Consider the following 26,896-nt stretch of genomic DNA (forward strand, 5'->3'; position numbering starts at 1 on the left):
TTGGATGAGACATTAAACCGAGGCACTAGTTGGATGTTAAAGTTCGCAGGGCACTATTTTGAAGAGGTACAGGAGTTATCCCTGGTGTCCTGGCCACTATTTATCCCTCAGTCAACATCACTAAAAATACAGATTATCCAGTTATTATCACATTGCTGTTTGTGGGAGCTTGCTGTGTGCAAATTGGCTGCTGTGTTTCCTACATTTACAACAGTGAGGACAGTTTTAAAAGAATTTATTGGCTTAAAGCGCTTTGGGACGTCCGGTGGTCGTGAAAGGCGCTATCGAAATTCAAGTCTTTCTTTCTCGGTCTGTGTAAAGTGAGGAGGGACGCTGCTTATTGACAAACTGGCGAATTAAAGCCTTGATCTGACCCGCGTATTTGCTCTAAGACACATTGGATGCGGATTGTTTCGGTTTTGGCTGGGTAATATACCGCTGTTGGTGCAATAACGAAAGCAATGTTTGCAACGCTGGCGAGAAGCGTTGCAGTCTGCGGCCAGTCACCTGGTGCGGTTTGTGAAGCGACACAAAGACAGAGACTGGGCTGGTGTTGACTGCACCGTTTAATATCACAAGAGCTACATTCAACGCATTTCAAGTTAGCCAGAGGCCAAGAATCGGCGAACAGCTTGGGATATGGCTAAAGACGGAATTTCTCAGGTTAAACACAAGCGAACCAGTAAAGAAGCATTTAAAAGGTTATCAAATAATTCATAACCCTGATGAACCTACGGATGCCTTGACAGAATGTGGAAATTCTAGTATTTGATACTATGTTCTATTAAAATGTTCACAATAATAAAAAAAATATATTTAAAACCGGATCCTATCTCCTGAATTCCTCTGGTCCTAATCTGGTCTACAGGTCCTTGAAGACACCTAACCGCACCCCCCCCCCGCCCCACTTCAATAGCTAATTCTAGCAAAATCTTCATAAAGATAATAAGGATTTGGCTATGAACAGAGGAATTTTTACAGAGACAATTACTCATGGTCCACGCGCAGGGTCTGAAATCCCAATCTTAACGCCCTCCCTGGGATTGGTTTCTCCACTATTTGGGAGGCATTTTTTTTATTCCATCCTGGGATGTGGGCATCGCTGGCAGGGCCAGCATTTATTGCCCATCCCTAATTGCCCTCGAGAATTTGGTGGTGAGCCGCCTTCTTGAACCGCTGCAGTCCGTGTGGTGAAGGTACTCCCACAGTGCTGTTAGCGAGGGAGTTCCAGGATTTTCACCCAGCGATGATGAAGGAACGGGCTACGGGTACACCTCCAGTACCACAGCCAGAGAGGAATTTTAAATGAACATTAATCACCCTGGTGCAATAAAACTATAACCCACACCCCAGCCCCCATTTAATTCATACCTCCTACCCTCTAAAGTGTAAAACGTGGAGGCCGATTGTTTCGGCCATTTATTATCATATTGGTTTCATCTAAAAGACGGAGATCATCATTCTGCAAGTCTTCTAGTCACTTATTACTTGGGTGGTGATACTCGAGATCACAAAGTCTGATTTCTGAAAATTTTCTCGCTCATGAAGGGATCGGAGTGACATCTCAGAGTGTGAAATGGGCCAACGCAGTATTCCCGGAATTCCACAGTGCTGCATGCTCCACCTTTGACAGTCCAACACCAACGGGTGACATGGAATTTTGCATTTCGGCCAGATATTTTGGAAAATGTATAAAATACAAAACGATTCAAAATAAAAAATTACAGCTTCTTACTCTATTACTGAATTCTTTGTCAAATACAGAACTGACTTTCAGGAAAAACAGATTCACATTTATATCAGTCACTAATCCCCTTTTTAGTATATTCACAAAACATAGGTAAAGGCATTAGCGTCTGCCAGCTAGAGCAATGTTAAGACAACTAAAAGGCTGTTTTAATAGACATTGTGCAAGATCAGTCTGTTCTACGGTCATTCGTTTGCAGTTTCATTTATTTCTCTCAGGTGTAGAAGTGGATTCCAGGATTCAGTGTTGAATCACACATATTTTCAGAAATTAACCTAAAGTAGGGAAGATGTCAAGTTTTTGTCAATGTATTCATGAAACAGCACAAGTGAGCTAGAAACCCGTACCCAAACCACAGTAGGGTGTATCAGACCCTAATCCTAATCCTAATTGGTGAATCCTAATTTCTAGGACTATTATAGCAGAACTGTACTGCTAATAAGAACATAAGAATTAGGAGCAGGAGTAGGCCATACGGCCCCTCGAGCCCATTCAATAAGATCATGGCTGATCTTCAACCTCAACTCCACTTTCTCGTCCAATCTCCATATCCCTTGATTCCCCATGCGTCCAATAATCTATCTATCTCAGCCTTGAATATACTCAACGATTCAGCATTCACAGCCCCCTGGGGCAGAGAATTCCAAAGATTCACAACCTTCTGAGTGAAGAAATTCCTCCTCATCTCAGTCTTAAATGGCCTACCCCTTATCCTGAGACTATGCCCCCTAGTTCTAGACTCTCCAATCAGGGGAAACAACCTCTCAGCATCTACCCTGTCAATCCGATTTATTTTTCAAGACTGATTTATTTTACCTTTCAGAGTTGAGTGGAAACCGATGCTACAGTGAAACAGTTCGCAGCTTCTCACGGGAACTTTGGAATTCCTTGACACAAAAAAGATAAAGGTCCATCTAGCTCACCTCCTATCATCTTGGTAGTTGCATGATACACTGATAAAGGAGTGTGACTAATCATGACAATCAATCTCTATCAATTAGTCTACAACAGACCCAGACATGACACGAGAAAAACCCCAGTGGTGGAGAGCTTTGGAACCATACGTCCAAAATTACTCATGTACTGTACCCCAAAATGTTATTTTCTGAAAGAATGGTCATTTTGTGTACACTTTTGTCACATTTTTAAAAAACAGGCAAGCAATAACCCATTGTAACGAGTGTGTGTGTTCATCTGAGTAGTCCAGATTTGCAAGATGCAAGAATAGAAATATACAATTACTTATACTCAAACTTATAAAACTGAAAAACCATTATCATAAGTTCACTGCTATTCCTACATCTTTCCGCCACAGCCTAGAAACTTCACCTTTCATAACCACAACAGTCAACACAAAGAAAAAGCTTTTAAAAATCCCCTAATGAATAATGAGCTGGTGCTTTGAAGTTTATTAGCAAAGTAGCACCAACAGCACTGACAAAAAGTACAGCGCAGGTTAACCAAGTCCGAGAGGAACCATCCCAGAAATATTAAACTTATCAAAGAATGATTGTAAAATAACATAGACTCATAGAAATTTACAGCACAGAAGGAGGCCATTCAGCACATTGTGTCTGTGCTGATTGAAAAAGAGCTATCCAGCCTAATCCCACTTTCCAGCTCTTGGTCCGTAGCCTTGCAGGTTACGGCACTTCAAGTGTGTATCCAAGTACTTTTTAAATGTGATGAGGTTTTCTGCCTCTACCACCCTTTCAGGCAGTGATTCCAGACCCCCACCACGCTCTGGGTGAAAAACATTCTCCTCAACTCCCCTCTAATGACTTCAATGGAGAGTAAAATTGGGCGAGGTGTAAAGCCAGTGTTGCACCCGATCCCATCAGTTTCCCAACAGACAGGTTAGATTAAAATTGCCGCCAAGTGTCAGTTTATGGACACTATTTCCCTGTCCCTCAGTTTTAGATATTTTTATAATTAATGTTGATACTTATAGCTTTACAATCTTCAATCGCAATTTTTTTCTTTGCAATTTTCTCCTTTCCTCCCTGGGAAGTGCTGGTTTATGCTGGGCTAACATTTCACAGGCAGCAGGAACCCTACAGTATCTTATCCTGGAGCCATGTGTGAATCTAGAGGGGGTGAAATTCGACTCCGTTGCACCTGGCGTTAGCGCCTCTGGGGGACGCTAACGGGGCACAAAGGGGTTATCGCTGGGGGGGGGGGGGGGAAAGCCCCTCCTGTGAAATTCGGCGGGGCATTGCTGACGCGCTACCCGATAGCGTCGCGCCATTGCTGGTAGTGTCCCAGGCTGCCGTGCCTCCGGCGATGATGTCATCGCTGTGTGCAGCGACCCCATAGCGCCCCATCATGTCCCCTTAGCGCCCCATGGCGCCGCGAGGCTGCCATGGGTGGTGTCAGCACCAGCCTCGTGGGTTGCGAGCCGGGCAGACCTCCGCTCGCGGGGCGGTAGTTAAAGGGGAGGTGCGTCCGCGACCCGCGCTGCCATTTAATTTTTTTTGGCCGACCTTCAGGTTGGTCCTCCGTGGTTTGCAATGGCGTGGTCCTGGCCGCCATCACATAGCCCGGCACCGTGTCTCGGCGCCGGGCTGCTGCCATGGCACCACACCACCCTGATGGCTAATTGGGGCCATTGGAGGCCCTGTAGAGTACGCAGCAGCCCTCCCCTTTAACTGAAGGGGATGGGCGTTGAAACATGGCAGTGGTCCGCAGATCTTCTGCCAAGCGCTGCTGATCACGCCCCAACATCGCCTCGGTTACTGCCCCACCAGGAAGTGGAGTGCCTGACATTGCACTTCACTTCCTGGGTGGGGCGGTAAGGCGAATTTCGCGGCTGGGGCGGGACTTCCACGCTGGGCACAGGATGTCCCACCTCACCAGCGTTACCGCCCTGAAATGGGGTGCTACCGAATTTCACGCCCTCTGGATTGGCAGGTTAGACTGTGGAGACGATCGCAGTTGAATCTGATCCTGCCCTCTTCTGACATCAACACATGAGCTCATTGCAGCAGAGGTCAGTTGATAGCAATCAGGAGCAGTCATCTTGGTTGATTTTTTTCCTTGTCCCTAGCCTTAGGCACTGAGGCCAACTGCAGTATCAAAAAGGAACACAGCCTACCGTGGTAATTACAGATCAGTTAGTTTAACAGCTGTGGTTAGGAACATTTTCAAATCTTTAATTAAAGCTTACTAAATGACTAAATATTTAGGTGAAGGGAACACAATTACAGGCAGCCAACACAGATTTCAGAAAGGAAGATCATGCTTGACAAACCTGATCGAGTTCTTTGAGGAGGTGACAGAAATGGTGGATGGGGGTAATGCACTGAATGTAGTGTACATGGACTTTCAGAAAGGCTTTGAGAAAGTACCACATAGGAGCCTATTGGAGAAAATTAAAGGGTATGGGACTAGGAAGGGTAGCAAATTGAATTCAAAGCTGGTTAGAAGGGAAGAAATAGATAGGAGGAGTTAAGAGTGATTGGGAAAGGTGAAGCTTCTTAGGGTGCTACCAAAAGCTCCTCACTTCAGCCACCTACCTGGCTGTTTACTTAGGTTGAACTAAATGGTGTGCAACCTTATTGTCCTGCTCGAACCTCAGCTGAGCTTCAAACCCCATATCCTATCCACCACTTAGAGAGCATACTTCTACCATTGCAACTTTACCCATTTCCACCCATATCTCAAAACCTCTGCTATTAAAATATTTATATATACTTTCATAACTTCAAGAGTAAACTTCTCAAATATACTCCTTTCTAGTGTCCTGAGCTTCTTCCTACACTAAACTCCAACTTGTCTAACACTCGGCCACCCACAACCTGTCCTGCACTAAGTCCCACTCATCCAGCACCTTTGTCCTTGCTGACCTCCACCAACTCCCTATCTCCCAATGCACTGAATTCAAAATTCTTGTCCTCGTTTACAAATCCACTATAGAACTTTTGTAATCACTTCCAGCCCTACACCTAGTTTGCATCATATGGCCCTCTGACTTTGGGCACCCGTACATCGCCCTTCCCCAGCATTTAATTGTCTAGGTCCCATCTCTGAACTCCCTCCCCAAATCTCTTTGTCTTGCTACTTCCCTCCCCACCCTTAAAAGCCTCCTCAAAATCTATTTTTTTTGATTAAGCATTTGATCATTTCTCCTAATTCTTTGATTATCACTCAATGAAGAACCTTGGGACATTTTATGATATTAAAAGCACTATACAAATTAAGGTTGCTGTTGCGACATTCTGGTCTGTATGACTCTACTAAATAATCCCAAAACTTTAATATATATTGCTGCACTTGTAGCTCATCTATGCAACACTTGACATGGTTCTTTGTTGAAGTACAGTACTTACTTGTTAATGGTATCTATTTGATGGTCTTCTAACCTCTTCAGATATTGGTCTAAATAAATAAATGAATAAAGAATTATGTTAATGTAAGAGGCAGAAATTCTCTTTTTTTTGAATATATTATAATGTTGTAACTGATGTTAGGTATTAATATGTGCCATGCCTACAAAATAAAAATAAACTAAATTGTAAAACAATAGTGACACACAGTAAGAATAGAAAAAAACATTGTTGGATAAAGTTGAGGGCTGATTTATTTCATGTATTTTAAATACGTATATCACATCAAAGTAAGTGATTTTCTGAAAACTGAATAAAGTGTTGGTACAGGTCTGAAATACTTTAATAGGAACAAATTGCTTTACACTAAACATTATTACTAAATATTTACTGTGCATTTAAAATATTGTTCACATTCCAGGTTTGAATCCTAGTTACATTTTTCTGATGTGAATACATCTGTTTACTTAATACAAAACAGCTGGAAAAACACATTTAAACCTAAACTGATCACCATTTATATGATCCCTAAAATACCTCCCTCACAGCTGTGCTTGCATTGGTTATTATATATTAAATAATGGTGCATTAGTAAGTATATGATTTATGTTTACATAGGACAGTATAGTAAACACTATCTGTACTATTAATCAAATTTAGGTATGGCCTAAATTAATCTTATAAAGTTTTCAGTTTATCAAACTGTGATCTCAAATGTGATCTCAAAGTTCTTAATCTAAATTTAAATTGGAAATGCATTGTTTACAATTTTTGTAAATCAGAATAGATTAAATCCAAGTGTGATTGAGAGTATTTATGAGGATAATATCTATCCTACTTTTAATTTTCTTTGTTAATGGGCCACCAACCTCTGTAGCTGGGAAGGTAGGTGAATATCCTGTCTTCAGGTCTCTGCCAAAGCTAATCTTTAGCGGGCTGCTAAAAGGCTTGCAACAGCAGTTTAGCAATGGCACAGGAACTTGAGAAAGTATGGAACAAGAAAAGCCCAATCGACCCATACAGCCTGCTCTTTTTACAGACAACCTATTATGGACTCATTCTAATTAATTTGACCGTCTGAGAGAAGGTTTTGGACAAATAGAGCCTGATCCCCAAAGACAATCAAACAAAATTCCTGAATATTTATCCATTCTAACATCTCCCTAGTTCAGCCATGATCTACCACTTTCCATAGGCATACTTTTCACAGCTCTTGACCTCAGCAGCACATAAGCCACTGTATCCCATGGAGTATTTGATTGTCCCTATAACCTTGAATCCCATTCCCAACCAGATATAGCTGAATCTATGATCTCCCCCCTCCTTGAAGGGAGATGCCTTCCCTCCACTTTTTTTGTATATCATAAGCAGAACCTCAGAACTGATAGAATTCAATAATTGTTCAAAAGTCTTTCCTTCCAAGAAAAATACTATAAAATTAGGTGATGTTCATAGGGTTAAGTTTTTGAGAGAGTGAACAGAATGAAAAATTGGAGTGGTTATAATTGTGCACCTGGCAACCTTTGACCTTTACCATGGTGTCATGCAAAACAGTCATCGTATGTTAGCAAGAAAACGATAGTAATCTGGGACACATAATGGATAGGCTGGTTCAGATATGGTTTCATACAAAAAATTAGTTTAATATGTAGAATTATGAATATTTGGGAATGAACAATTTTGCTGTGCTTTATTTGGGCAGTTCTAGTGACATCATTGGAAAAAGTTTGACGAGTTTACAGATATTAACAAAAAAAACCAAGATTAATCTCAGCCATATAACTGATATTCTACCATCAACATTTTTAATACAGAGAGTGTGAAGCATTGACTTCTGCTTCAAAAAAGCTGGCTAAGTACGTGGTTGCAAATAGGATTGAAGGTTATGAAGCTAAATATAGACTGAGATAATCAGATACGCCATGCAACACAATAGTGTACCCTTGGGGTGGGTTAAGGGAAGGGGATTCAATATTGTCTGTGGAAAGCAGTTGGCTAGGATCGAAAATGGATGAATACTTTGGAGTTTTGTCTCATTATCTTTGGGGATACACAGCAGTATGCAGAATGTTCCCTCCAAAGATTAAATGGGGTAGACTCAGGATAAATTGGACTGTATGTGGTTTGCAGAACGAGTGTGCTTGATGAACCAAATGCGTTTCTTGATCTGTGCATTCCTGTGTCTTTAAAATAAGTCTAGAGGTAGGAAGGAATCATTCCTTTATTGTGGGGTTCAGATTATGCTACACTGTTCAGTTGGATCTACCTGCTCTAGTGCCACTTTCCTGCCCTTGCTCCACATTCTTTTATATTTTTCCTTCTGGAATAAATATCCGACTGCCTTTTAAATGATTTTTTTACTCTGCCTACCAGCCACCACTGGCAAGGCATTTCTCGTTCTAATAATCCACTGTGTGAAAACACTTGTATTTAACTTTTCCCTTCTTTCTTGATAATCCTGAGTCTATACTCCTATGTTACCAATTCGCCAACCAGAGGGAGCATGTTTTCACTTTTTAATTCCCTCAAAATATTTATAATTATAAAAATCTCTATTACATCCTCCCTTAACCTTGTCAGCTCCAGTTAAGAAAGTACACATTTTTCAAGCCTTTGTTCATGAATACAACCTTCCATTACTGGCAACATTCTAGTGCATCTTCACTACAACCTTTCAGTGCTTCTGATATCCCTCCTATAATGCGATGCCCAAAACTACACACAGTGCTCCAAACGGTGGCTTAACCAATGTCTTGCCATTTCCTTGTTTTAAAATCCAATGTCCTTATGTATAAAACTTAGAATTGTGTTTGCTTTTTATTGGCCTTTTTAAACTTGCAATTCCACTTTTAAAGATTATTATATCTACACCGCAAGATGTCTCAGTTTCTCCCCTTTGTTAAGAGTCTTACAACAGGTAGTATTCTTTTTCCTGAAATGTGCTACTTCGCATTGTACAGTAGAATGTTGCGAATTTTCTTTTACGGGGCATATGAAACTACGTTTTAGGATTCCTTTTTACATCGATGTGGTGTAAAGGAGCTCTTATAATTGTAAGCCAATAAGGCAGTCTCCATAATAAAAACAGAATGCTGGAGATAATCAACAAGTCTGTGGAGAGAGAAACAGAGTTAACGTTTCAGGTCGATGACCTTTCAGTAGTCATTCTCTGTCCTGGGCTCCCTATAAATTTTAATTTAAAAAAATGTATTTGTTCATTCACGGGATGTGAGCGTCGCTGGCAAGGCCAGCATTTATTGCCCATCCCCAAATGCCCTTGAGAAGGTGGTGGTGAGCCGCCTTCTTGAACTGCTGTAGTCCGTGTGGTGAAGGTACTCCCACAGTGCTGTTAGGGAGGAAGTTCCAGAATTTTGACCCAGCGACGATGAAGGAACGGCGATATATTTCCAAGTCAGGATGGGGTGTGACTTTGAGGGTAACTTGCAGGTGGTGGTGTTCCCAAGCGCCTGTTGCCCTTGTCCTTCTAGGTGGAAGAGGTCGCGGGTTTGGGAGGTGCTGCCGAAGAAGCCCTTGGCGAGTTGCTGCAGTGCACCTTGTAGATGGTACACACTGCAGCCACGGTACGCCGGTGGTGGAGGGAGTGAATGTTTATGGTGGTGGATGGGGTGCCAATATAGCGGGCCCTGCATGCTTCCCTCTTCCTGTATCTTTATCCTGTTGAAATCAAGACTTATGACACAAACTCCCAGTCTTACTTATTCTACCCAGGACCTCAAAACTGTGGAACTCCTGATCTCCGGCATCTTCTCGTCCTCCTACAAGCTTGAAGCTTTTAAATCGCACACCAGTGGTCCCCTAACTACGACTTCACCATCTTCCCTCTTCCCTCCTACTGTTTCCAAACCTTGGTGATGTCCTGCACCATCAGCTTTGGCCCTTCACCTAAGCTTATCAATTTGAAGAATTACATATTTCTTCCCAGCTGAAGACTCTTGATTGTCAATTAAACTTTAGCTCAAATGAGCTAAACAAAAGATACGCTTTGGCAACACCATAGAGATGGAATACGTAACACAGACATTTTCCCCCCAAACCTTGTCTACTTAACAACAGTCATTACACTTCAAAGTGATTCATGTACCTGAAGCACTTTGAGATATTTCTGAGAAACGTGACACGGTGCTACATCAATGCAAGTCTCTCTGTCTCGTTTCAAACCCGAAAGCCTATTTTTTGAGCCAACCGAATGTAACACTGACCTGTTTCTAAATTGATGCTGGCAGCGTTTCCGGCGGGGTCCTAGAGAACAGAAGCAGCTTAGTTGGTGTGCATTTCAATCATGCTGATTTAATACATGGAAATTCTAAGTTTCCAAAAAATAAAAATGAGAAGAAATGTGAACATCGTACTTCTGCAATAAACGATGGCGACAAAGATCAGCGCGAGCAACAACAAAAAGGCAGCGCCCGTCAGTGGAGCCCAGACGAGTATGTGGCAAGACATTTTATCTTCCTGTATCCCTAAAACTGAAAACAAAACAGGGAACTTATCAAAACGTGAATGTCAAGGCACATGTATCGAAAATGTGTACTTGTAGCTGATTCAACTGATTTTTGTTGAGTGACAAAATTAAAATTCACTTCAGTAAATAGAATATAAATTGGGAGGGAATTATTCAACTTTAATATTCGAAATATTAAATAATAATTAAATATGTAGTACAGGCAGGAAGTATCTAAATATACACATTTAGAAGCCCTACAATATAGTGAAATAGAGATAGAATATATACAGATTATGTCGAATATAAATGTAGAATATGATTTTACATTTTTGTTTCTGGCTCTGAGCAAAGATCAGCTGGTGCAGTTATATAAAGATAAAGATTAAATCAACCGAACACTAGCAAGTCTAGCGGGAAAAGCGCCGCACAAGTTCCCATTTTCTCACTATTGCCCTGCTAAAGCAGCGGCTGTTAAAGATGTAGCACAGAAACCCTTGTAATATTCTCGACACCATTTAGAATTTTTTTAACCCCCCCTTAATAATATAACTATTATTTCAATTGAGCTTTTATATTTAAAACCGCTCCCTTTTAACTTCGAACTGAGTGCTTGTGTCAGACAGGTTGAGACATTGGATCAGTCCGGAGTTCAGCTGTACAGAGTGTGGGTCAGAGAGCGGTGGAGATTCAGACCTAAAGCTCTTGTCCATGTGTGTTGAGGCGATGTCAGTGCTCACCCCTCACAAATCCAGCACTATTTGGTTTTTCAACCTTAATGCCGGGACGATTCTACAATGGGTTTATTATTTGGAACTCCTCTCCCTTCTCTGCTGAAACAAGGCGCGCTGATCGAGAGGAAATTTCCGAAGGAACAAGCGCCAGGATACACTGACCAGGGAGATGCCAGTATCGGAAATCCCATCGCCCTCACTGGGTTGGATTTAAAGCCCCGGGAGTGAAAGGGCCGGCCAGGCTTCCAGACAATTTGGAATTCCGCTGAACACGACGTTAAGCTCCGGGTAAACCAGAGGCTTATCGAACCCGGACACGAGGGGATCCCAGGGGTGGGCGCCGAGGGCTGTTCGGAAATATCGCCCATTTCTATCCCTTTCTGTGTATGGGGCGCCGCCAGGATAGCCCAAACTTAAATGCATACACGGCTATTTGGGGAGAAATCATTTACCCCTTTAAAATAATCTTAGACACTTGGTTAAAATCACTCACATAGAAAACGTACACCAGCCTTTAACCAAACAGCGCCCAATAAACGAAAGCCTCAATAAGCATGTATCTGTAAGCGAATGCTAACAGCACACGCGTTCTTCAGTCCATGCACATATACATTGGCTGGGGCGATTTGCTATGTTTCTATGGACCGAAATGGTAAACCCATCGATAAAGACCATCGTGACCATTTCGCCACAGGTCAGCTTAGAGAGAACCTGCGCTCGTTACTTGGGCCAATTATTTGTTTCACATTGATTAACGCGGCGGTAAGAATGACTCTGGTCCCTTCTAAGTAGCGACACGGTGACTGGGTTTGTGAAGATTTCCTCTGGTCGTTGCTTCTGAAGCCACAGACAGGGCGCAGCGTAGATGCGCCTAGAGGACGCCAGACGTGGGGAAACTAGAGTTGTGAAGAGGGGTTTGAGATACTGGGAGAGAGAAGGTTAGAGGGGATTTTATAGAGTTGTTTTTTTAATTAAGAGTTTTGGTAGAGTAACTAGGGAAAGGCTAGTTCCCCGAGTGGCGGAGTTGGTGTTGAAGATTAAACATGCTACTCAGAGTGAAGAGGTTGGGCGAAATTTCATTCTTTGGGGGGTTGTTGGGGAATGAGTGCTTTGGCACAGAGAGTGACTGAGACATAGATCGTCGCATGTTTGAAGGGTAAATTGGATAACAACTTTGAAGCAGAATAAGATACAGGGACAAGAGCAAAATCCTGTGGATGCTGGAAATCTGAAATAAAACCAGAAAATGCTGGGAAATACTCAGCAGGTCAGGCAGCGTCTGTGGAGAGAGAACCAGAGTTAACGTGTCAGGTCGAGGGACCCTGAACAACTCTGTCTCTCTCTCCACGGAAAATACCGGGACATGGAGAGAGAGGGAGAGAGAAAGTGAGGCGGTGGAATTAGTTTTGGATTGCTCCGGGAAAGAACTAACACAGCCAAGATGGTCCGAATGGCTTCCTCCTGCGCTTGAACTTCTTTCTATGATTCTAACAGAATCCACATAAGAATCAATTAGAGGAACCGATGCCCCATGATATCTGAATCAGTAACCATAACACGAATCTTGCCTCTGAAGAGGATTTAATATTAATTCCCGAGACTCAGGGGGTTCGGTGTGAATAAGCCTGGTTTGTACCTGTTGTGGTTGAGTAACACGGAATCGTTTCTTTCTTCTTCGGTGCGACTGATTTTGCTTTCGACGTAGTTGGCTGTGTGGTGCTTTTAACCTCTGCATTTATTCAATAAGGAAAATGTAATAAAAATGACATATAAACTTAACAATGTGATAGCCAGAGAAAAATAAATACAGGCCGAGTTAAAATATTAAAACACAGAAACTCATACAAAATATCCAACGAGGGCGTGAAATACTAATGGCACGGTTTTACTCCAGTGTTGGCTTTTTTTCCCGACCTTCACTGACCTTCGAGGTAAAGGATGTTCACTTTCCCAAACGTCAAAGCCAGGTTCTTGAGCATGACACAGTAGTACCTCCCAGAGTCTTCCTTGGAGAAATTGTTGACGGTCAGAGACACTTTGCCGGAAGAAGTTACGGCAGTGTATTTGACATCTGTAGACTTGACTTTCCCCAGTGCAGTTATAGAGAGCAAGAAGGTCGGGGTCTCACTCCCCGCCTGGCGGAACCAGTAGACCCTATCCTCCGCTCTGAAAGAGCAGTCCACCACAATGCGGCCGTCTTTCTTCACCGCTTTTCCTTGCAAGTGTTGAGCGGTGACTGTAAAACATAAAAAATACATGTAAAAAAGACTCACAGTGTAGTCCTGTTGTGGAACCATTGGATGAAAGCGAGCGGAATGCGAAAGAAGCGGCCACTCACTGGGAGAAGCGCTCACACTTCAACAAGAACGACGACTTGTATTTGTATAGCGCCTTTAACCCAGTAAACCGTCCCGCAGGAGCGTCCCAAAACAAAACAAAACATGACTTCAGGCTCTGAACGTCAAAGCACGTTAATATCAAGATCTACAAAGTGGATGTAAACTGAGCATCTTTCACACTTGCTCTGTTCAAATGTTAGTTAGTGTTGAACAGCCGTCCCCACATAACTTACCAGCGAATGTAATTTTTCGGGGGAAATGCAATAGAATCACAGAAGGAGGCCACTCGACTCTATGGTACAGCTAACCAATGAATCCCACTCCCCTCAGCCCCTGCTAATGTTCTCCTTTCAAGTATGCAATAAGGTGCAGGAAAATTAGCTGATAGTTTAAGATCCAAAATATCGCTAATCCGATTGAATTCTCGAATTATATTAAACGCATGACTCGATTCAAAGACACATTTGTAACGCTGCAGTTTAAATCTGTCTCCGGTCAGTTATAAATTCATATATTTTCCTTACCACCGCCCCCCCCCCCTTTTTAGGATAGCCGAATTATCTTAATCTTTTGCGAGACGGATAAGAGAACGCAAAATGTTCAGCATTGTTACTTACTTGTCAGATGGGCCACGAGAAGGAATCCGAGGAGTTTCATGGTGTTGCAGTGAAGGGAGGCACCAGCTACAAGCCGATGTTGCCAGCGCGGGGGGGAATGGGTCCCTTTCTGCAGCAACCGGTGACTGCACTGACTCGGGGCGTGAGGTCACCGCTTCAGTAGGCGTCCAGATGTTTTCTAACAAGGAAAAGAGCCTCCGTCAACATACGTTTCGAATAAGTTTTCGTCTACCAGAGGCAGGAAGCTCAATACTTGGGACTTATTTCGATCTCTAAACGCCAGCGTTGTCGGCCCGTTTTATGCGTTCAGCTGCTGGTGTACAGGACAATAAATACTTTTGTTTGCCGCACTGTCATAATAGCAACTACGAAATGGCGGAAAAAAACACATTCAGCGTACACTAAATGTTATTTTTTAATAAACATAGGTGTGCAAAATCTAAACTCATCTTATTCACAATAAGATTTGCGTCCACGGCTGACTTGGAACAGGCTTCTGAAAACCATACTTGGATTGACTTGTGCACCTGTCAGCCGCGCATGTGAAAGGGGCGTCAAATGGGGGATTCCTTGAATTGCATTAATTGAATGGGGTATTGTTTGAACAATATCTCATCTGATGTTCGGTTGGGTGATGGCAGTTGTTTGCATTTGAAGTAAGATTTAAAAATGAGCGTAACCGGGAGGCGGGAAATCCTTTTAGCCGAATGGCGGCAAACCGAGAGGGGCGGAAAGACCCCTACCCCGGGGAGGCGGGAAATCCTTTCAGCCGTGAGACGGCGAAATCTCAACAATTGAATGAATGGGTGCACCGTGGTGAGTGAATGAAATAAAACCCCTACAGTCACAGAGGTTAAAACTCAAAACCTCGGGACTAAAGGGTTGGTGTGTTTAACGAAAGAGTGATTGACAGGAAGTGAGCAATTAATCAGAGTAACGCTATAGGGGTGAGCAACGTAGTGTACAAACCTAATTCACCAATACCGTGAATTAAGCATTAAACGTAGCAGTTAGTTATGACTAAGAGGGTGGAAGAAGAATCCTCAAGGGACCTGGATTCTATAACCCGACTCCTGGAAAATAAAAAGAAACAGTGCAGAGAGCCAAAGGCTTGGTGGGGAGGAGCTAAAGATAAAGAGGCAACAGATAATGTAAGGAATTGAAACAGAAGGGAGAGATACAGAAGGAAAAAGATCTAATTTGCAGGCGAACCAATTTGAAACCCCAGCAAGAAAAAAAACAAACAAACAGGGATTTGGAAACTAGGGAAAGCTGTTGAGTCACAGATTTAAAAAGGAAGGAAAAGATAAACTTAAAGCTTTACCAACATGGAAGTTATTAGCATCCGTACCAAGACAAGTAAAACACGAGATTTGCTGAGTGAAAGGAACTTTAGACATATGCTGAAATTACAGTTTGTATAAAAATGTGTGAGTGTGGATGTTTTCCTGATTAGGAATGTTTAAGAGGTTACAATATTCCTTTGTCTGAAAATCTGTCCGTTAAGAAAAAGAAATGTCTGCTGTGTGTTGTAGCCCCACCCACTTCTCTGTGTTAAAGTAAAAGCATTTAACCCCTTTGTCTTGTCTTGGATTTTGGAAGTTTAAGAATGTGCGAATAAGATTGTGCCCTCAGAATGAAAAAAAACCTATTACAATTTAAATTAAGCTGGAGTGTAAAAATTGAAAAGAGCAACAAAAAGTTTGTTTAATGAAAGATTAAGTTTCAGTCTAAGATCTAACCTTGAAGTTATGAGGTAAATTAACCTATTAAAACCAGACTTTCATTGTGGCCACAGTGAAATTCTGGTTGATGTAAATTGGTGTAGTCCGAATTGAATAAGATAACTCCACTCCGCAAGAATATCCGATAGTGGCAGGTCCCTCTACAATGTTTAATTGACTATGGTACTGGAAGCCTTATAGAAGGCGGGACTAGAGTTAAACCTTAGAAAGGTATAGGTAGGGAAGGATGAAGTAGTCGACCTAGGCTACATAGTGACACAAGGGAAGAGACAAATGCCCAAAAACAGATGGGAGGGGCATTAGGACTGGCTGCGTGCTTTGATTGCTCGCAAGCTTCTAGGGATGGCAGCAGGAAGGGACCGCGCCAGAGAGGGGAGGGGGATCCGAGGATGTTTGTTGATGCATTGGTAGGGGGCCGACAGTGCAAAATGTTAATAGACACAGGAGCCACAATCTCATTGACAGACTTACCCTTGCCCCGAACGAAACTTTCAGTTAGTATAGCAGGAATCGGTGGACGAAGAATCAGGGCTTATAAGAGCGAAACAGTCTTACTAGAAATTGGATGTATAATAATACCTACACAGTTGTGGGTATGCGAGAACACCGAAGGAACAATCCTAGGGATAGATATACTGCGAGAAGTAGGAGCTTTAGTCGACCCTAAAGCGAATGAAGTGTACTGGCCCCCAGATTATAAGTCAAACAAACAGGCAGGCCCGGGAAACAAAGTAGAAATGGCCCAGCCTATACAGGATTTGATCAAAGGGGGGTAGCCAAAGGAAAAAGTGTAAACCTATATAGATAGTCGGAATGCCTTTGGGGTGGTGTCTGATTACATGATAGCGGGAGTAGGCAGGGATATATGACACCAGGAGGAAGACCCGTAAGAGACAAGAATATAATCAAGGAATGAGTAGGAACCTCTCTCCCACCCAAAGAGTGCATAATAATAAATTAAAGCACACAAGAGGATGGGCAGCTAAACGATCAACTGAGAGAGGGAATCTGACCAATGAAGCCCAAATGTTCATGTTGAATCAAAGTGTGAAACCACAACTGTCTTTCAGTCAGGGATGTTTTTTGGGTTGCGTGAAGTGACGCAATAATGTTTAGCTCCACCTTCAAAAGCCTGCGAAGGAGTTAACCCTTTCCACTGACAGCTGTTTGAGTTCACCAAGCAACAACTTCAGTATTACTGAATAGAATTTAAAGATATTGGACATTAATAAATGTAAATTTCTTAATGTTGAGTTAATATTTCCCCACAGTGATAGAAGGAAAATTAGGATTTGATAAATGGAAGTTATTTTATAAACTAATTGCAGCACTGTCTCAAATGGCCAGGAGACTGCTTGGGAAGCTGTCCTGTTACCCAAAGATAAATCTGGACAGATAGTTAGAGACATGAGGCCAAAGACCAACAGATTATACGGGATCGAGAGCAGGATACACGGGACGACCAGAAGGAGGTCTTAGCAATAGATAGCAAAGTGATAGCAGAAATAATACCAGCCAAACCAGGGCTAGCACCCAGATGGTCAGGACCTTATGAAGTATTAATGAATAATGACACATGTGCTCATGTAGATGGGTCTGGAACGGGTAAAGGAAGGTGGAAACACTGGACTCAGTTAAAAATATATAAGAAAGACAATGAGTAAACCAGAGATGGTGCCCTTTTTGACAGAGTGAGGAGTATACTAGAAGATATAAAGAATAGGAAGGGGAGTTACTACATATATCAATGATAATAGGCTGTGTATGATGATAATATTATATGCCATAGTTTGCATCTTCAGGTATGTCTGGGGACAGAGCCACAGAACAAGAAATGAACCAGATGTACAGCATTTTGAACTGATAAAATGGATAAGAGCAGAATAATTCTAACTGGCTGGTGATGACCAGCCCCCTTTTTGTAATTACAGGAACATTGGACGTCCGGAATGAGATGGAGCGTCCTCGCCTTGATTCTAGGGATAAATATAAGTATTGCCATTATCGAGGGGGATTAGTAATAAGGAGAACACAGGATGAGGTGTATTTTAGTGTAGCACAGAGAGTTACTAAGCTTGCCATTAATAGGAGTACTTTTGAGATACAAAACAAACCTGGAACTCCCTGTGGGTAAAACAATTAGAGGATCCACAGGAGAAAAAATATCTTACAAAGATGTAAGAAACGGGGAGTATTGGAAACGACCGGAGCAGGGTATGCGGCCGGGTTAGCAACAGTTAATAGCTTGGACATAGAAGGAGTAAACGAAGGAGTAGAAGAATTACAAGCAAAATAGAGAAGTTACTAAAACAAGCTACTGGAAATAGCCAGCAATTGACACTGGCAGGGAAACCAAACAATAATGCAATTGTCGGGGGTGGAAGAGGTAGTAGCCCCCCATGCAGAAACAATCAATACAATTATTGATAGACTTAATAATGCTTCTCGCCAAACCGATAAGGAACTAATATGTGCCACGTAGGGCTCATGGCTATTGTCGAATGCTCAGCATAACATGAGGCAAATAAATAATGGACAGATCCCTGATTGGATTACTAATAAGGATCTGGAACCTTGGATTGACACAAATAAAAGCCTATGCAAAGGATGTAAAATGGGACAAGTATACCGGGCAGGCGATTGTCTGACCCCATGAACTAAGATGATTGGCTTTGTACTGGCCATCCCACAATTCCCAGAAGGGGGACAACTCCGATACGACGTGATTAATATAGGAGAAGTACAAAGGGAAAGTGGGTTAAATATCATGATGTCCCTACCAAGGCGCTTTGGGAAAGGGATGAAGATAATAAACAGAAGAATGAAACCTAAAGGGGGGTGGTAATGGACTGGTGCCACCACAAGGCAAGGACATGGGTGTGCACTCACCCCCCCAACCGAGGGAGACACATCCAAGTACGGGTTTACGAAAATTACCAATTGCACCCTCGAGGTACACCCAAGGGGGATACACTGGACATGGGTAGCACCAATGAACAACGGGACATGTTGTGTCACCACAATTGAACAGAAATATGAATATCAAGATATGGCTTATACCATTCCCCAACCAAACCGTTGTATTGGTCTAAAGATACCTATACAGATAGGAAAACCTGGTCATTTGATAATATGAGACTTACTAAAAAGGGTTGAAACTTATGTCATACCAGAGCCCAAGGCAATTCCTAAGTTAGAGGAAGCTTGCCAGAAGTTACGGCAGGAAACGAAGGAAATTTTAAAGTACTATCATAAAATAGAAGAAGGCTTAAAGAAACAACAAAAAGACATTAGTACAACATTAGAGGAAACTCACCCACTTCCTCATATTTTGATAATTGGGGACCAGGATGGTCGGGGACTGTGGGCGCCTCGGTGGTACAAGGCATAATGATATTCCTCTTGATTGTCATTCTGATATATTGTGTATTTTTATTTCTCCAGTGCCTTTGTGCCAGAATGAGTAAGGCCGAAATTGGTGCGGTGAAAGAAGTAGAGCCTGAGGAGGGGCAGGTAGCGATGTTAAGAATGGACTCCCCTGCCCCTCCAAGGCAAATGGTGTAAGACGCGATGGGAAGCCCTGAAATTATGTGGGATTAATTGGGCATGGTAATTAATGACTGGGCCGGCCAACCGTAAGATGGAGGTGGCAGAAGGAGGGTGGTGAATGAGGACTGGTGTGTGATGACAGTCTCGAATTGGCACGTCACACACCCCACGTGGGAATGAGGGACAGGCTTGAGCAGAAAAGCCTAAACCATTAGTGCAGGGTCTAAGGGGCCCCCGGGAATGGTTACACCGGAAGGAGTGCATAAAGGAAAGACCACCCTAAAGGAAAGACCACCATACCACAGGGGGGGGAAGTCGGCCTCCAAATTGATAGGATATATACATGTATAACCTAGACTGGTAGAAGGCCAGGGAGTGCACGCTCTGGCAGACACCAGGCAGTGGACATACATGTTGACCTGTTTTGGAACAATTGTCCAAAAGGTCAAAAGGAGGGACTGAAGTAAGATTTAAAAATGAGCGTAACAGGGCACGTTTAGTAGAACGCAATTGCGCGCAAAATGTTTAAAGATGAAATGTACTAATTACTCGTATGTTTAATTGCAGAAATGACCATACCAGTTTAGAGATATGAAACTTACAAAAAGAGACACTGACATAACCCTTTTCTGGAAAAACGAAACTTAGTAGTGGTCAAGAGAGAGAGGGACTCGTTTCTCAGAAATCACATGACCTGATGACTCATTTCCAAGGGCAGCACGGTGGCATAGTGGTTAGCACTGTTGCCTCACAGCGCCAGAGACACGGGTTCGAATCCGGCCTCGGGTGACTGTCTGTGTGGAGTTTGCACATTCTCCCTGTGTTTGCGTGGGTTTTCTCCGGGTGCTCCGGTTTCCTCCCACAGTCCAAAGATGTGCGGGTTAGGTTGATTGGCTATGATAAATTGACCCTTAGTGTTAGGGGGATTAAATACGTGGGGATAGGGTGGGATATGTGTTGGTGTAGGGGTTACGGGGATCGGGTGGGATATGTGTCGGTGCAGGCTCGATGGGCCGAAATGGCCTCTATCTGCACTGTGGGGTTTCTGTGATTCTGTGATTCTGTGAAATCAGAGGTTCCACAGGACCCTGCAGTGAAAAGTGAAACTTATGTTATTGGTTACCTTGTAGAAGTTAGACACACCTAGTTAGTGATTAATGTATAGACTTTTAAATCGATTGGACCTCTGGAATAGGAGGTCTCGGAATATGTGTATAACTGTGTAAACCTCAAGAGGTTCGGTGGAGTCGGAGCCTTGTGTTGGGACGCAAGAGCCATAGCTCCCCAGGCCTGAATAAACCGTTTTTACTTCAATTATTGGGTCTGTCTTTCTTACAACAAGCCAGTGTTGTTGACTTTGTATATCACTTAGTCCACACTTTGGGGGCTTACATCACATTGATTTCAAGGCACTTGTACAAGTTCAGTTGAATCAACACGTTGTGGCTGTTTAAGCATGTGGGCATTACCTCAAATGGAAATTTATTTACTTGTAATTTCCGGAATTAATTGAAATTACTTACAAAAAGCAAGGAACCAATCAGAACCACGGCAGATAGTTGCAGCAACCATCATTATGAATCGGTTTACAATTTTTTGATTCAATAGTAAGATGTGATATTTTTAATGGAAGAACAAGCTGCTGAATTAACAACTAACCCAGCACCAAACAAATGAGCACTCGGGGCTCACCATCAACCTGAGACCATGCAAACCATATGCCATAGTTACAATACTGTGGAAATATGGTGAATTCTACATGCATGTAAAACCCATTACAACCTCATATGTTGCAGGAAAGGATGCCCCGGAGCATGGTACATCGGCGAGACCATGCAGACACTGCAACAACGGATGAACGGACACCGCACAACAATCGCCAGGCAGGAGTGTTCACTCCCAGTTGGGGAACACTTCAGCAGTCAAAGACATTCAGCATCCGATCTTCGGGTAAGCATTCTCCAAGGCGGCCTTCGAGACACATGACAACGCAAAATCGTAGAGCAGAAACTGATAGCCAAGTTCCGCACTCATGAGGACGGCCTCAACCGGGATCTTGGGTTCATGTCACGCTACATGTAACCCCACCTGACGTAGGGTCATCCAGACTCGAGTCGTCGGCGGCTTGTTCTCTCTACACAGATGCGGCCGGACCTGCTGTGATTTCCAGCAAAGAAAATGTTTTTTGTCTGTTTTTTGTTTTTCATACAGACCCCAGCATCTGCAACATTTTTACCCCTTGTGACCCCACCTCATTGTTCTTTGATGTAATGTTTTCCTGACTGACCTGTTTGGACACCATTCACACCTTTGATTGCTGTGATTATCTCTCTGCCGAGGTGTGATAAATGGCAGTTAGAAAGATTACCTGTAAACATCTGACATTATTCTCTGACTATATAAGCTGTGTCTTTATGCCTCTCTCCACTTCACCTGACGAAGGAGCAGCGCTCCGAAAGCTTGTGATTTCAAATAAAACTGTTGGACTATAACCTGGTGTTGTGTGACTTCTTACATTTGTCCACCCCAGTCCAACACCGGCATCTCCACACCAGGGAGTAATTATGCTTTGCTTTAATAGACTATTTACGCTTCATAATAATGGTCCATAATATGTATAAAGGCTTCACATCTAACTGCAAAACAGAATTAAAGACTGGAGCTTCCAAATGTCTATTACCCAGTTTCCAGGGTTCAATGAACCTTCCAAGACACATTTTCCATTGATTATATGGTCCATGCCCATTCCACAAACAAGGGCAGAAGAGTAAAATTTGTTAATTACGCATGAAAATTCAACCTATTGACAATTTTCTCAAATGTTTCCATAAGAAAACTTAACTCTTTGTAAAACACGAGGATTAATTGCAATCCCTTCATTGGTGGTCACCACAGAGATGCTATTGCGGATCTGCAGTTATTTCTTTTTTCGTTCCTGGGATGTGGGCGTCGCTGGCAAGGCCAGCATTTATTGCCCATCCCTAATTGCCCTTGAGAAGGTGGTGGTGAGCCACCCTCTTGAACCACTGCAGTCCGTGTGGTGAAGGTACTCCCACAGTGCTGTTAGGGAGGGAGTTCCAGGATTTTGACCCAGCGACGATGAAGGAACGGTGATATATTTCCAAGTCAGGATGGTGTGTAACTTGGAGGGGAACTTGGAGGTGATGGTGTGAGATGTCATCAGAGCTAGGATTGAGCACTTCATTCTCTTTATTTGTTGTCCAGCAAGAAATGCTATTAGGAAGCTAGATTATCCATACAACAACTGGATGAGACTATATTAAATCTATAGGCTTATAGGTTTAGTAGAACTCTTGTTTCTGTAGCACCCACTTCCTTTGATCACTGTCTAGAGTAGTACATTTGAGATCTGGAGTTTATCACTGGAGGAGCTGTAAGCTTGGAGCCACATTCCATCACTCCATGTGCACCTTATTGCAGGTCTAAAACTATGGTCCTTGACAAAAAGTTAGTGAAAATGTTGCTCTAATTGCATTTAACCAATGGATTTAGTCATAGTTAAGACTTCAATATTAATCATTTTGCAAGTAACATTCGTGCCACACAAGTGCCAGGCAATGACCATCATCAACAAGAGAGAGCCTAACCATCTCCCCTTGACATTCAACAGCATTACCATCATCGAATCCCCCACCATCAACATCCTGGGGGTCACCCTTGACCAGAAACTTAACTGGACCAGTCACATAAATAATGTGGCTAAAAGAGCAGGTCAGAGACTGGGTATTCTGTGGTGAGTGACTCCCCAAAGCCTTTCCACCATCTACAAAGCACAAGTCACGAGTGTGATGGAATACTCTCCACTTGCCTGGATGAGTGCAGCTCCAATAACACTCAAGAAAGTCAACACCATCCAGGACAAAGCAGCCCAATTGATTGGCACCCCATCCACCCTCTTAAACATTCACTCCCTCCACCACTGGTGCACCATGGCTGCAATGTTCTCATCCTTGTTTTCAAGTCCCTCCAAGGCCTGGCCAAGCCCTATCTGTGTAATCTCCTCCAGCCCCACAGCCCCCCGAGAACCTGATCAAAGGTGCAAAATGTTAGTCTTCCACATTTAACAGCTCCGCAACCTCCCGAGATATCTGCGCTCCTCTAATTCTGCCCTCTTGAGCATCCCTGATTATAATCGCTCAACCTTTGGTGGCCGTGCCTTCTGTTGCCTAGGCCCTAAGCTCTGGAATTCCCTGCCTAAGCCGCTCTACCTCTCTACCTGTCTTTCCTCCTTTAAGACGCTCCTTAAAACCTACCTCTTTGACCAAGCTTTTGGGCACCTGCCCTAATTTCTCCTTATGTGGCTCGGTGTCAAATTTTCTGTCTTATAAAACTCCTGTGAAGCACATTGGGACATTTTACTATGTTAAAGGTGCTTTATAAATACAAGTTGTTGTTGTTTGTGTGTACCATCTACAAGATGCACTGCAGAAACTCGTCAAAGCTTCTCCGACAGCATCTTCCAAACCCGCGACCTCTACCACCTAGAAAGGCAAGGGCAGCAGGCGCATGGGAACACCATCACCTCCAAGTTTCCCTCCAAATCGCACACCATCCTGACTTGGAAATATATCGCTGTTCCTTTATCATCACTGGGTCAAAATCCTGGAACTCCCTCCCTAACAGCACTGTGGGAGTACCTTCACCACATGGACTGCAGCAGTTCAAGAAGGCGGCTCACCACCACCTTCTCAAGGGCAACTAGAGATGGGCAATAAATGCTGGCCTTGCCAGCGACGCCCTCATCCCATGAATGAATAAAAATAAAATCATATAATAACTATCATTTTGTAAGGTATGGAATATATACACTCTTCATATGTTGTTTTTCTTAGCGCCTGCTCCCCAGTTTTATTTCTTTATTTATCTATTCCATATTTTCTTGCAACAAATTGTCGTGTTAATTTTAAATTTCCTTCTTCCAATACCTGCCACAAGGTTGAATATAATTACATTACTTGCATTAGATTATTCTTCAGCCTTAAGTTTTTCATCATCTCAGACTCACTGCTCAATGCTATATCAAAGCTGATCGCTCCTCTGTTATCTCCTCAATAAAGAGTCCTGCCCTAACTCGTGGTTTGTTAACTTGCGGAGGAAAGGTTGAATGGTTCAAGACTGACACCAGTATGGTTTATAGTGGCTATTTGATTGTCAACAAGAAAAAGATCAATACCTGCAAGCATTTAAGCGGTAGTTAACAGAATAGGGCAAGAATTGTTATTACCCGCTCCTACCCTGGGTAGAGCCCGATGTCCCTTCACTGTGCCTTCCTCCATTGCCTTGACTCCACACTCTTTCGGCGTGACTCCTAATTTTGATCCCACAGCTTGAACTCCCTATTGCTGTTTTTGGGTGGTACGACTGGAACCAGTTCTGAATGTAAATCATTGTATAGCATGGTTTCGGTTGGAACAACTACCAAACCATTCTTTGGTCCTAGCAGCATTGCAGAGCATGGGATGGATGTGTCCTGCACATTGAGTGGGGTGATTAGCACATTTCTTTAATATAGTTTTCAGGGTCCGATTTCCCCTTTCTACTACACCCGAGGACTGTGGGTGATGTGAAATATGCAACTTTTGCTTAATGCCCATAAGCTTTTGGAGTTCAGCAAACATTTTTTCCTGTAAAGTGTGATCCTTGATCACTATCTACCTGTATAGGTACGCCACACCTGCAGATCACTTCACTCAATAAAATTCAGGCTGCAGTGATAGCCGCATTATTTCTGCACGGTAATGCTTCCATCCATTTTGTAAATGTATCAATAATTACTAGGTAATGTAAGTAGCCTGAAGGTGCTTGGTGTAATGGTCCTATAAAATCAATGGCCCACAATTTGTGTCAGTGGCAAAGCGACAGTGATCGCCGCTGACCTCGAAAAATGCTGCCCAGAAAGACCTTGCAATCTCTGCGGTGAAAACTTTAGCTTTCTCGATTTAAATTGATTATAGTGCTATCTATAGGGGATCTCCAGCAGTGATGTCATCAAGCTGTCTAAGCAGTTAATCACATTGAAGAATTCTCACAGACAGCAAGCCAGGAAATAAAAAGCAGCTTTTATCATTCACTTTAAAAACACGTTTTACAGAGAGCTAAATAAAGATTGAGCCATACACATGGGGTTATGGTAAAAGCTGAAATATCATAAACAAACTTTAAAAAAAAATTTAAAATATTTTTTATTGTTGTAAAAATCTAGTAACTTTTTTTTTATCATAATGGAGAAATTTGACATTCCACAAATATAAAATTAGATTTTCAGAACCAGAACGATTGTTCAGCATTAGTTATTACTTAGAACACCATTAAAAACCCAGTTATGTCTCACTGAAGAAGGCTTAACTTTGTATGGGGTTTTTAACAGCGATATTTCCAAGCGGAAAAGGGGAAGTTTTCGTCAGTTCAAGTGATTTCAGTGATTGCCGGCTATGGGGAATTGCACAGCACAGCCTGTGGCAGACCAGGGAATGACTGACCACAACTTCAGGATTTTCGCACTTATCAGCACATGAAGTTACGGTCAGTTTCAGAGGTGTAATGACGGCGAACGCTGACAGTTTCACTGTCATTCGCACAACAAAATCCAGGCCAACTTGTAAGGGTCCAGGATCCCTCAGGGGGCGGAGCACTTCTGAGGATTGCTCTATTTGTATGCAATGCTGGGTTGTGCTGCAGGCACACCAAACAGCGTGCTGTCCTCTGACTGATATCGGCCTTACAGTCGGGCCACCATGCTACCTTTTGTATTTTGTCAGTAGTGGTTTCTGCTGAACAGTGCCCTCCAACAGTGTGGCTGTGGATCATGTCAACGAATTCCTCTGCCATGGTGGCTGGAACACACACTACTGGAAATGAGTCTGATTTAGGCTGGTACATAAGAGGGGGATTTTCTGTATGATGAGACTCTCCCCTTGGGACACAGATAACGTGGTGTGCCCATGCAGTGGATTGGGTAACGGTTTTCCCGTTTGATGCCAGCCCATGGTTTGTTCATACGGTGGCCATGACATTTGTATGGTAATTAAGTCAGACTGCTTTAATTGTGGCTCGATTTTGTTAACAGGAGCACCAGAGGAAAATGGGCCATAGGCTGCTTTGTCTCTTTGGCTGCTTTGTCAGCTTGGGAGTTACTGATTGAGTCTGGGTCAGTTGCCTTGGTGTGGGCTTTTACTTTACCAATAAAGCATGGTTGCTTCCTATCTCTGAATGCTTCCCATAATGATCCAAACAAATAGCCATGTACCAACAATTTGCCGTCAGAAGTTCTGTAATCATTTTTACAATACAAAGGAAGTGACAACATGGTGTTGATAGCATAGGCACTGCCAGACCAAATATTGACTGATTGGTCCCT

The 26,896-nt window shown here is 42.9% G+C and overlaps 1 protein-coding gene across 1 annotated transcript; it reads right to left on the reverse strand.

Annotated features, from left to right (window-relative positions):
- Positions 1–548: 548 nt before the first annotated feature.
- Positions 549–14,711, reverse strand: cd8a (CD8a molecule). Its single transcript, XM_085975504.1, has 7 exons — positions 14,225–14,711; positions 13,193–13,504; positions 12,905–12,997; positions 10,443–10,559; positions 10,293–10,332; positions 6,076–6,124; positions 549–2,022 (listed from the first exon to the last, which is right to left on the reverse strand). The coding sequence occupies exons 1-6, from the start codon at positions 14,262–14,264 to the stop codon at positions 6,079–6,081; spliced, it is 648 nt and encodes a 215-aa protein (XP_085831630.1). The 5' UTR covers positions 14,265–14,711; the 3' UTR covers positions 549–2,022; positions 6,076–6,078.
- Positions 14,712–26,896: the final 12,185 nt, after the last annotated feature.

The sequence above is a fragment of the Somniosus microcephalus genome, chromosome 2 (genome assembly GCF_052327205.1).
Source record: "Somniosus microcephalus isolate GS21.2 chromosome 2, FLI_Smic_1.0, whole genome shotgun sequence".
In the NCBI taxonomy this organism is placed as follows: domain Eukaryota; kingdom Metazoa; phylum Chordata; class Chondrichthyes; order Squaliformes; family Somniosidae; genus Somniosus; species Somniosus microcephalus.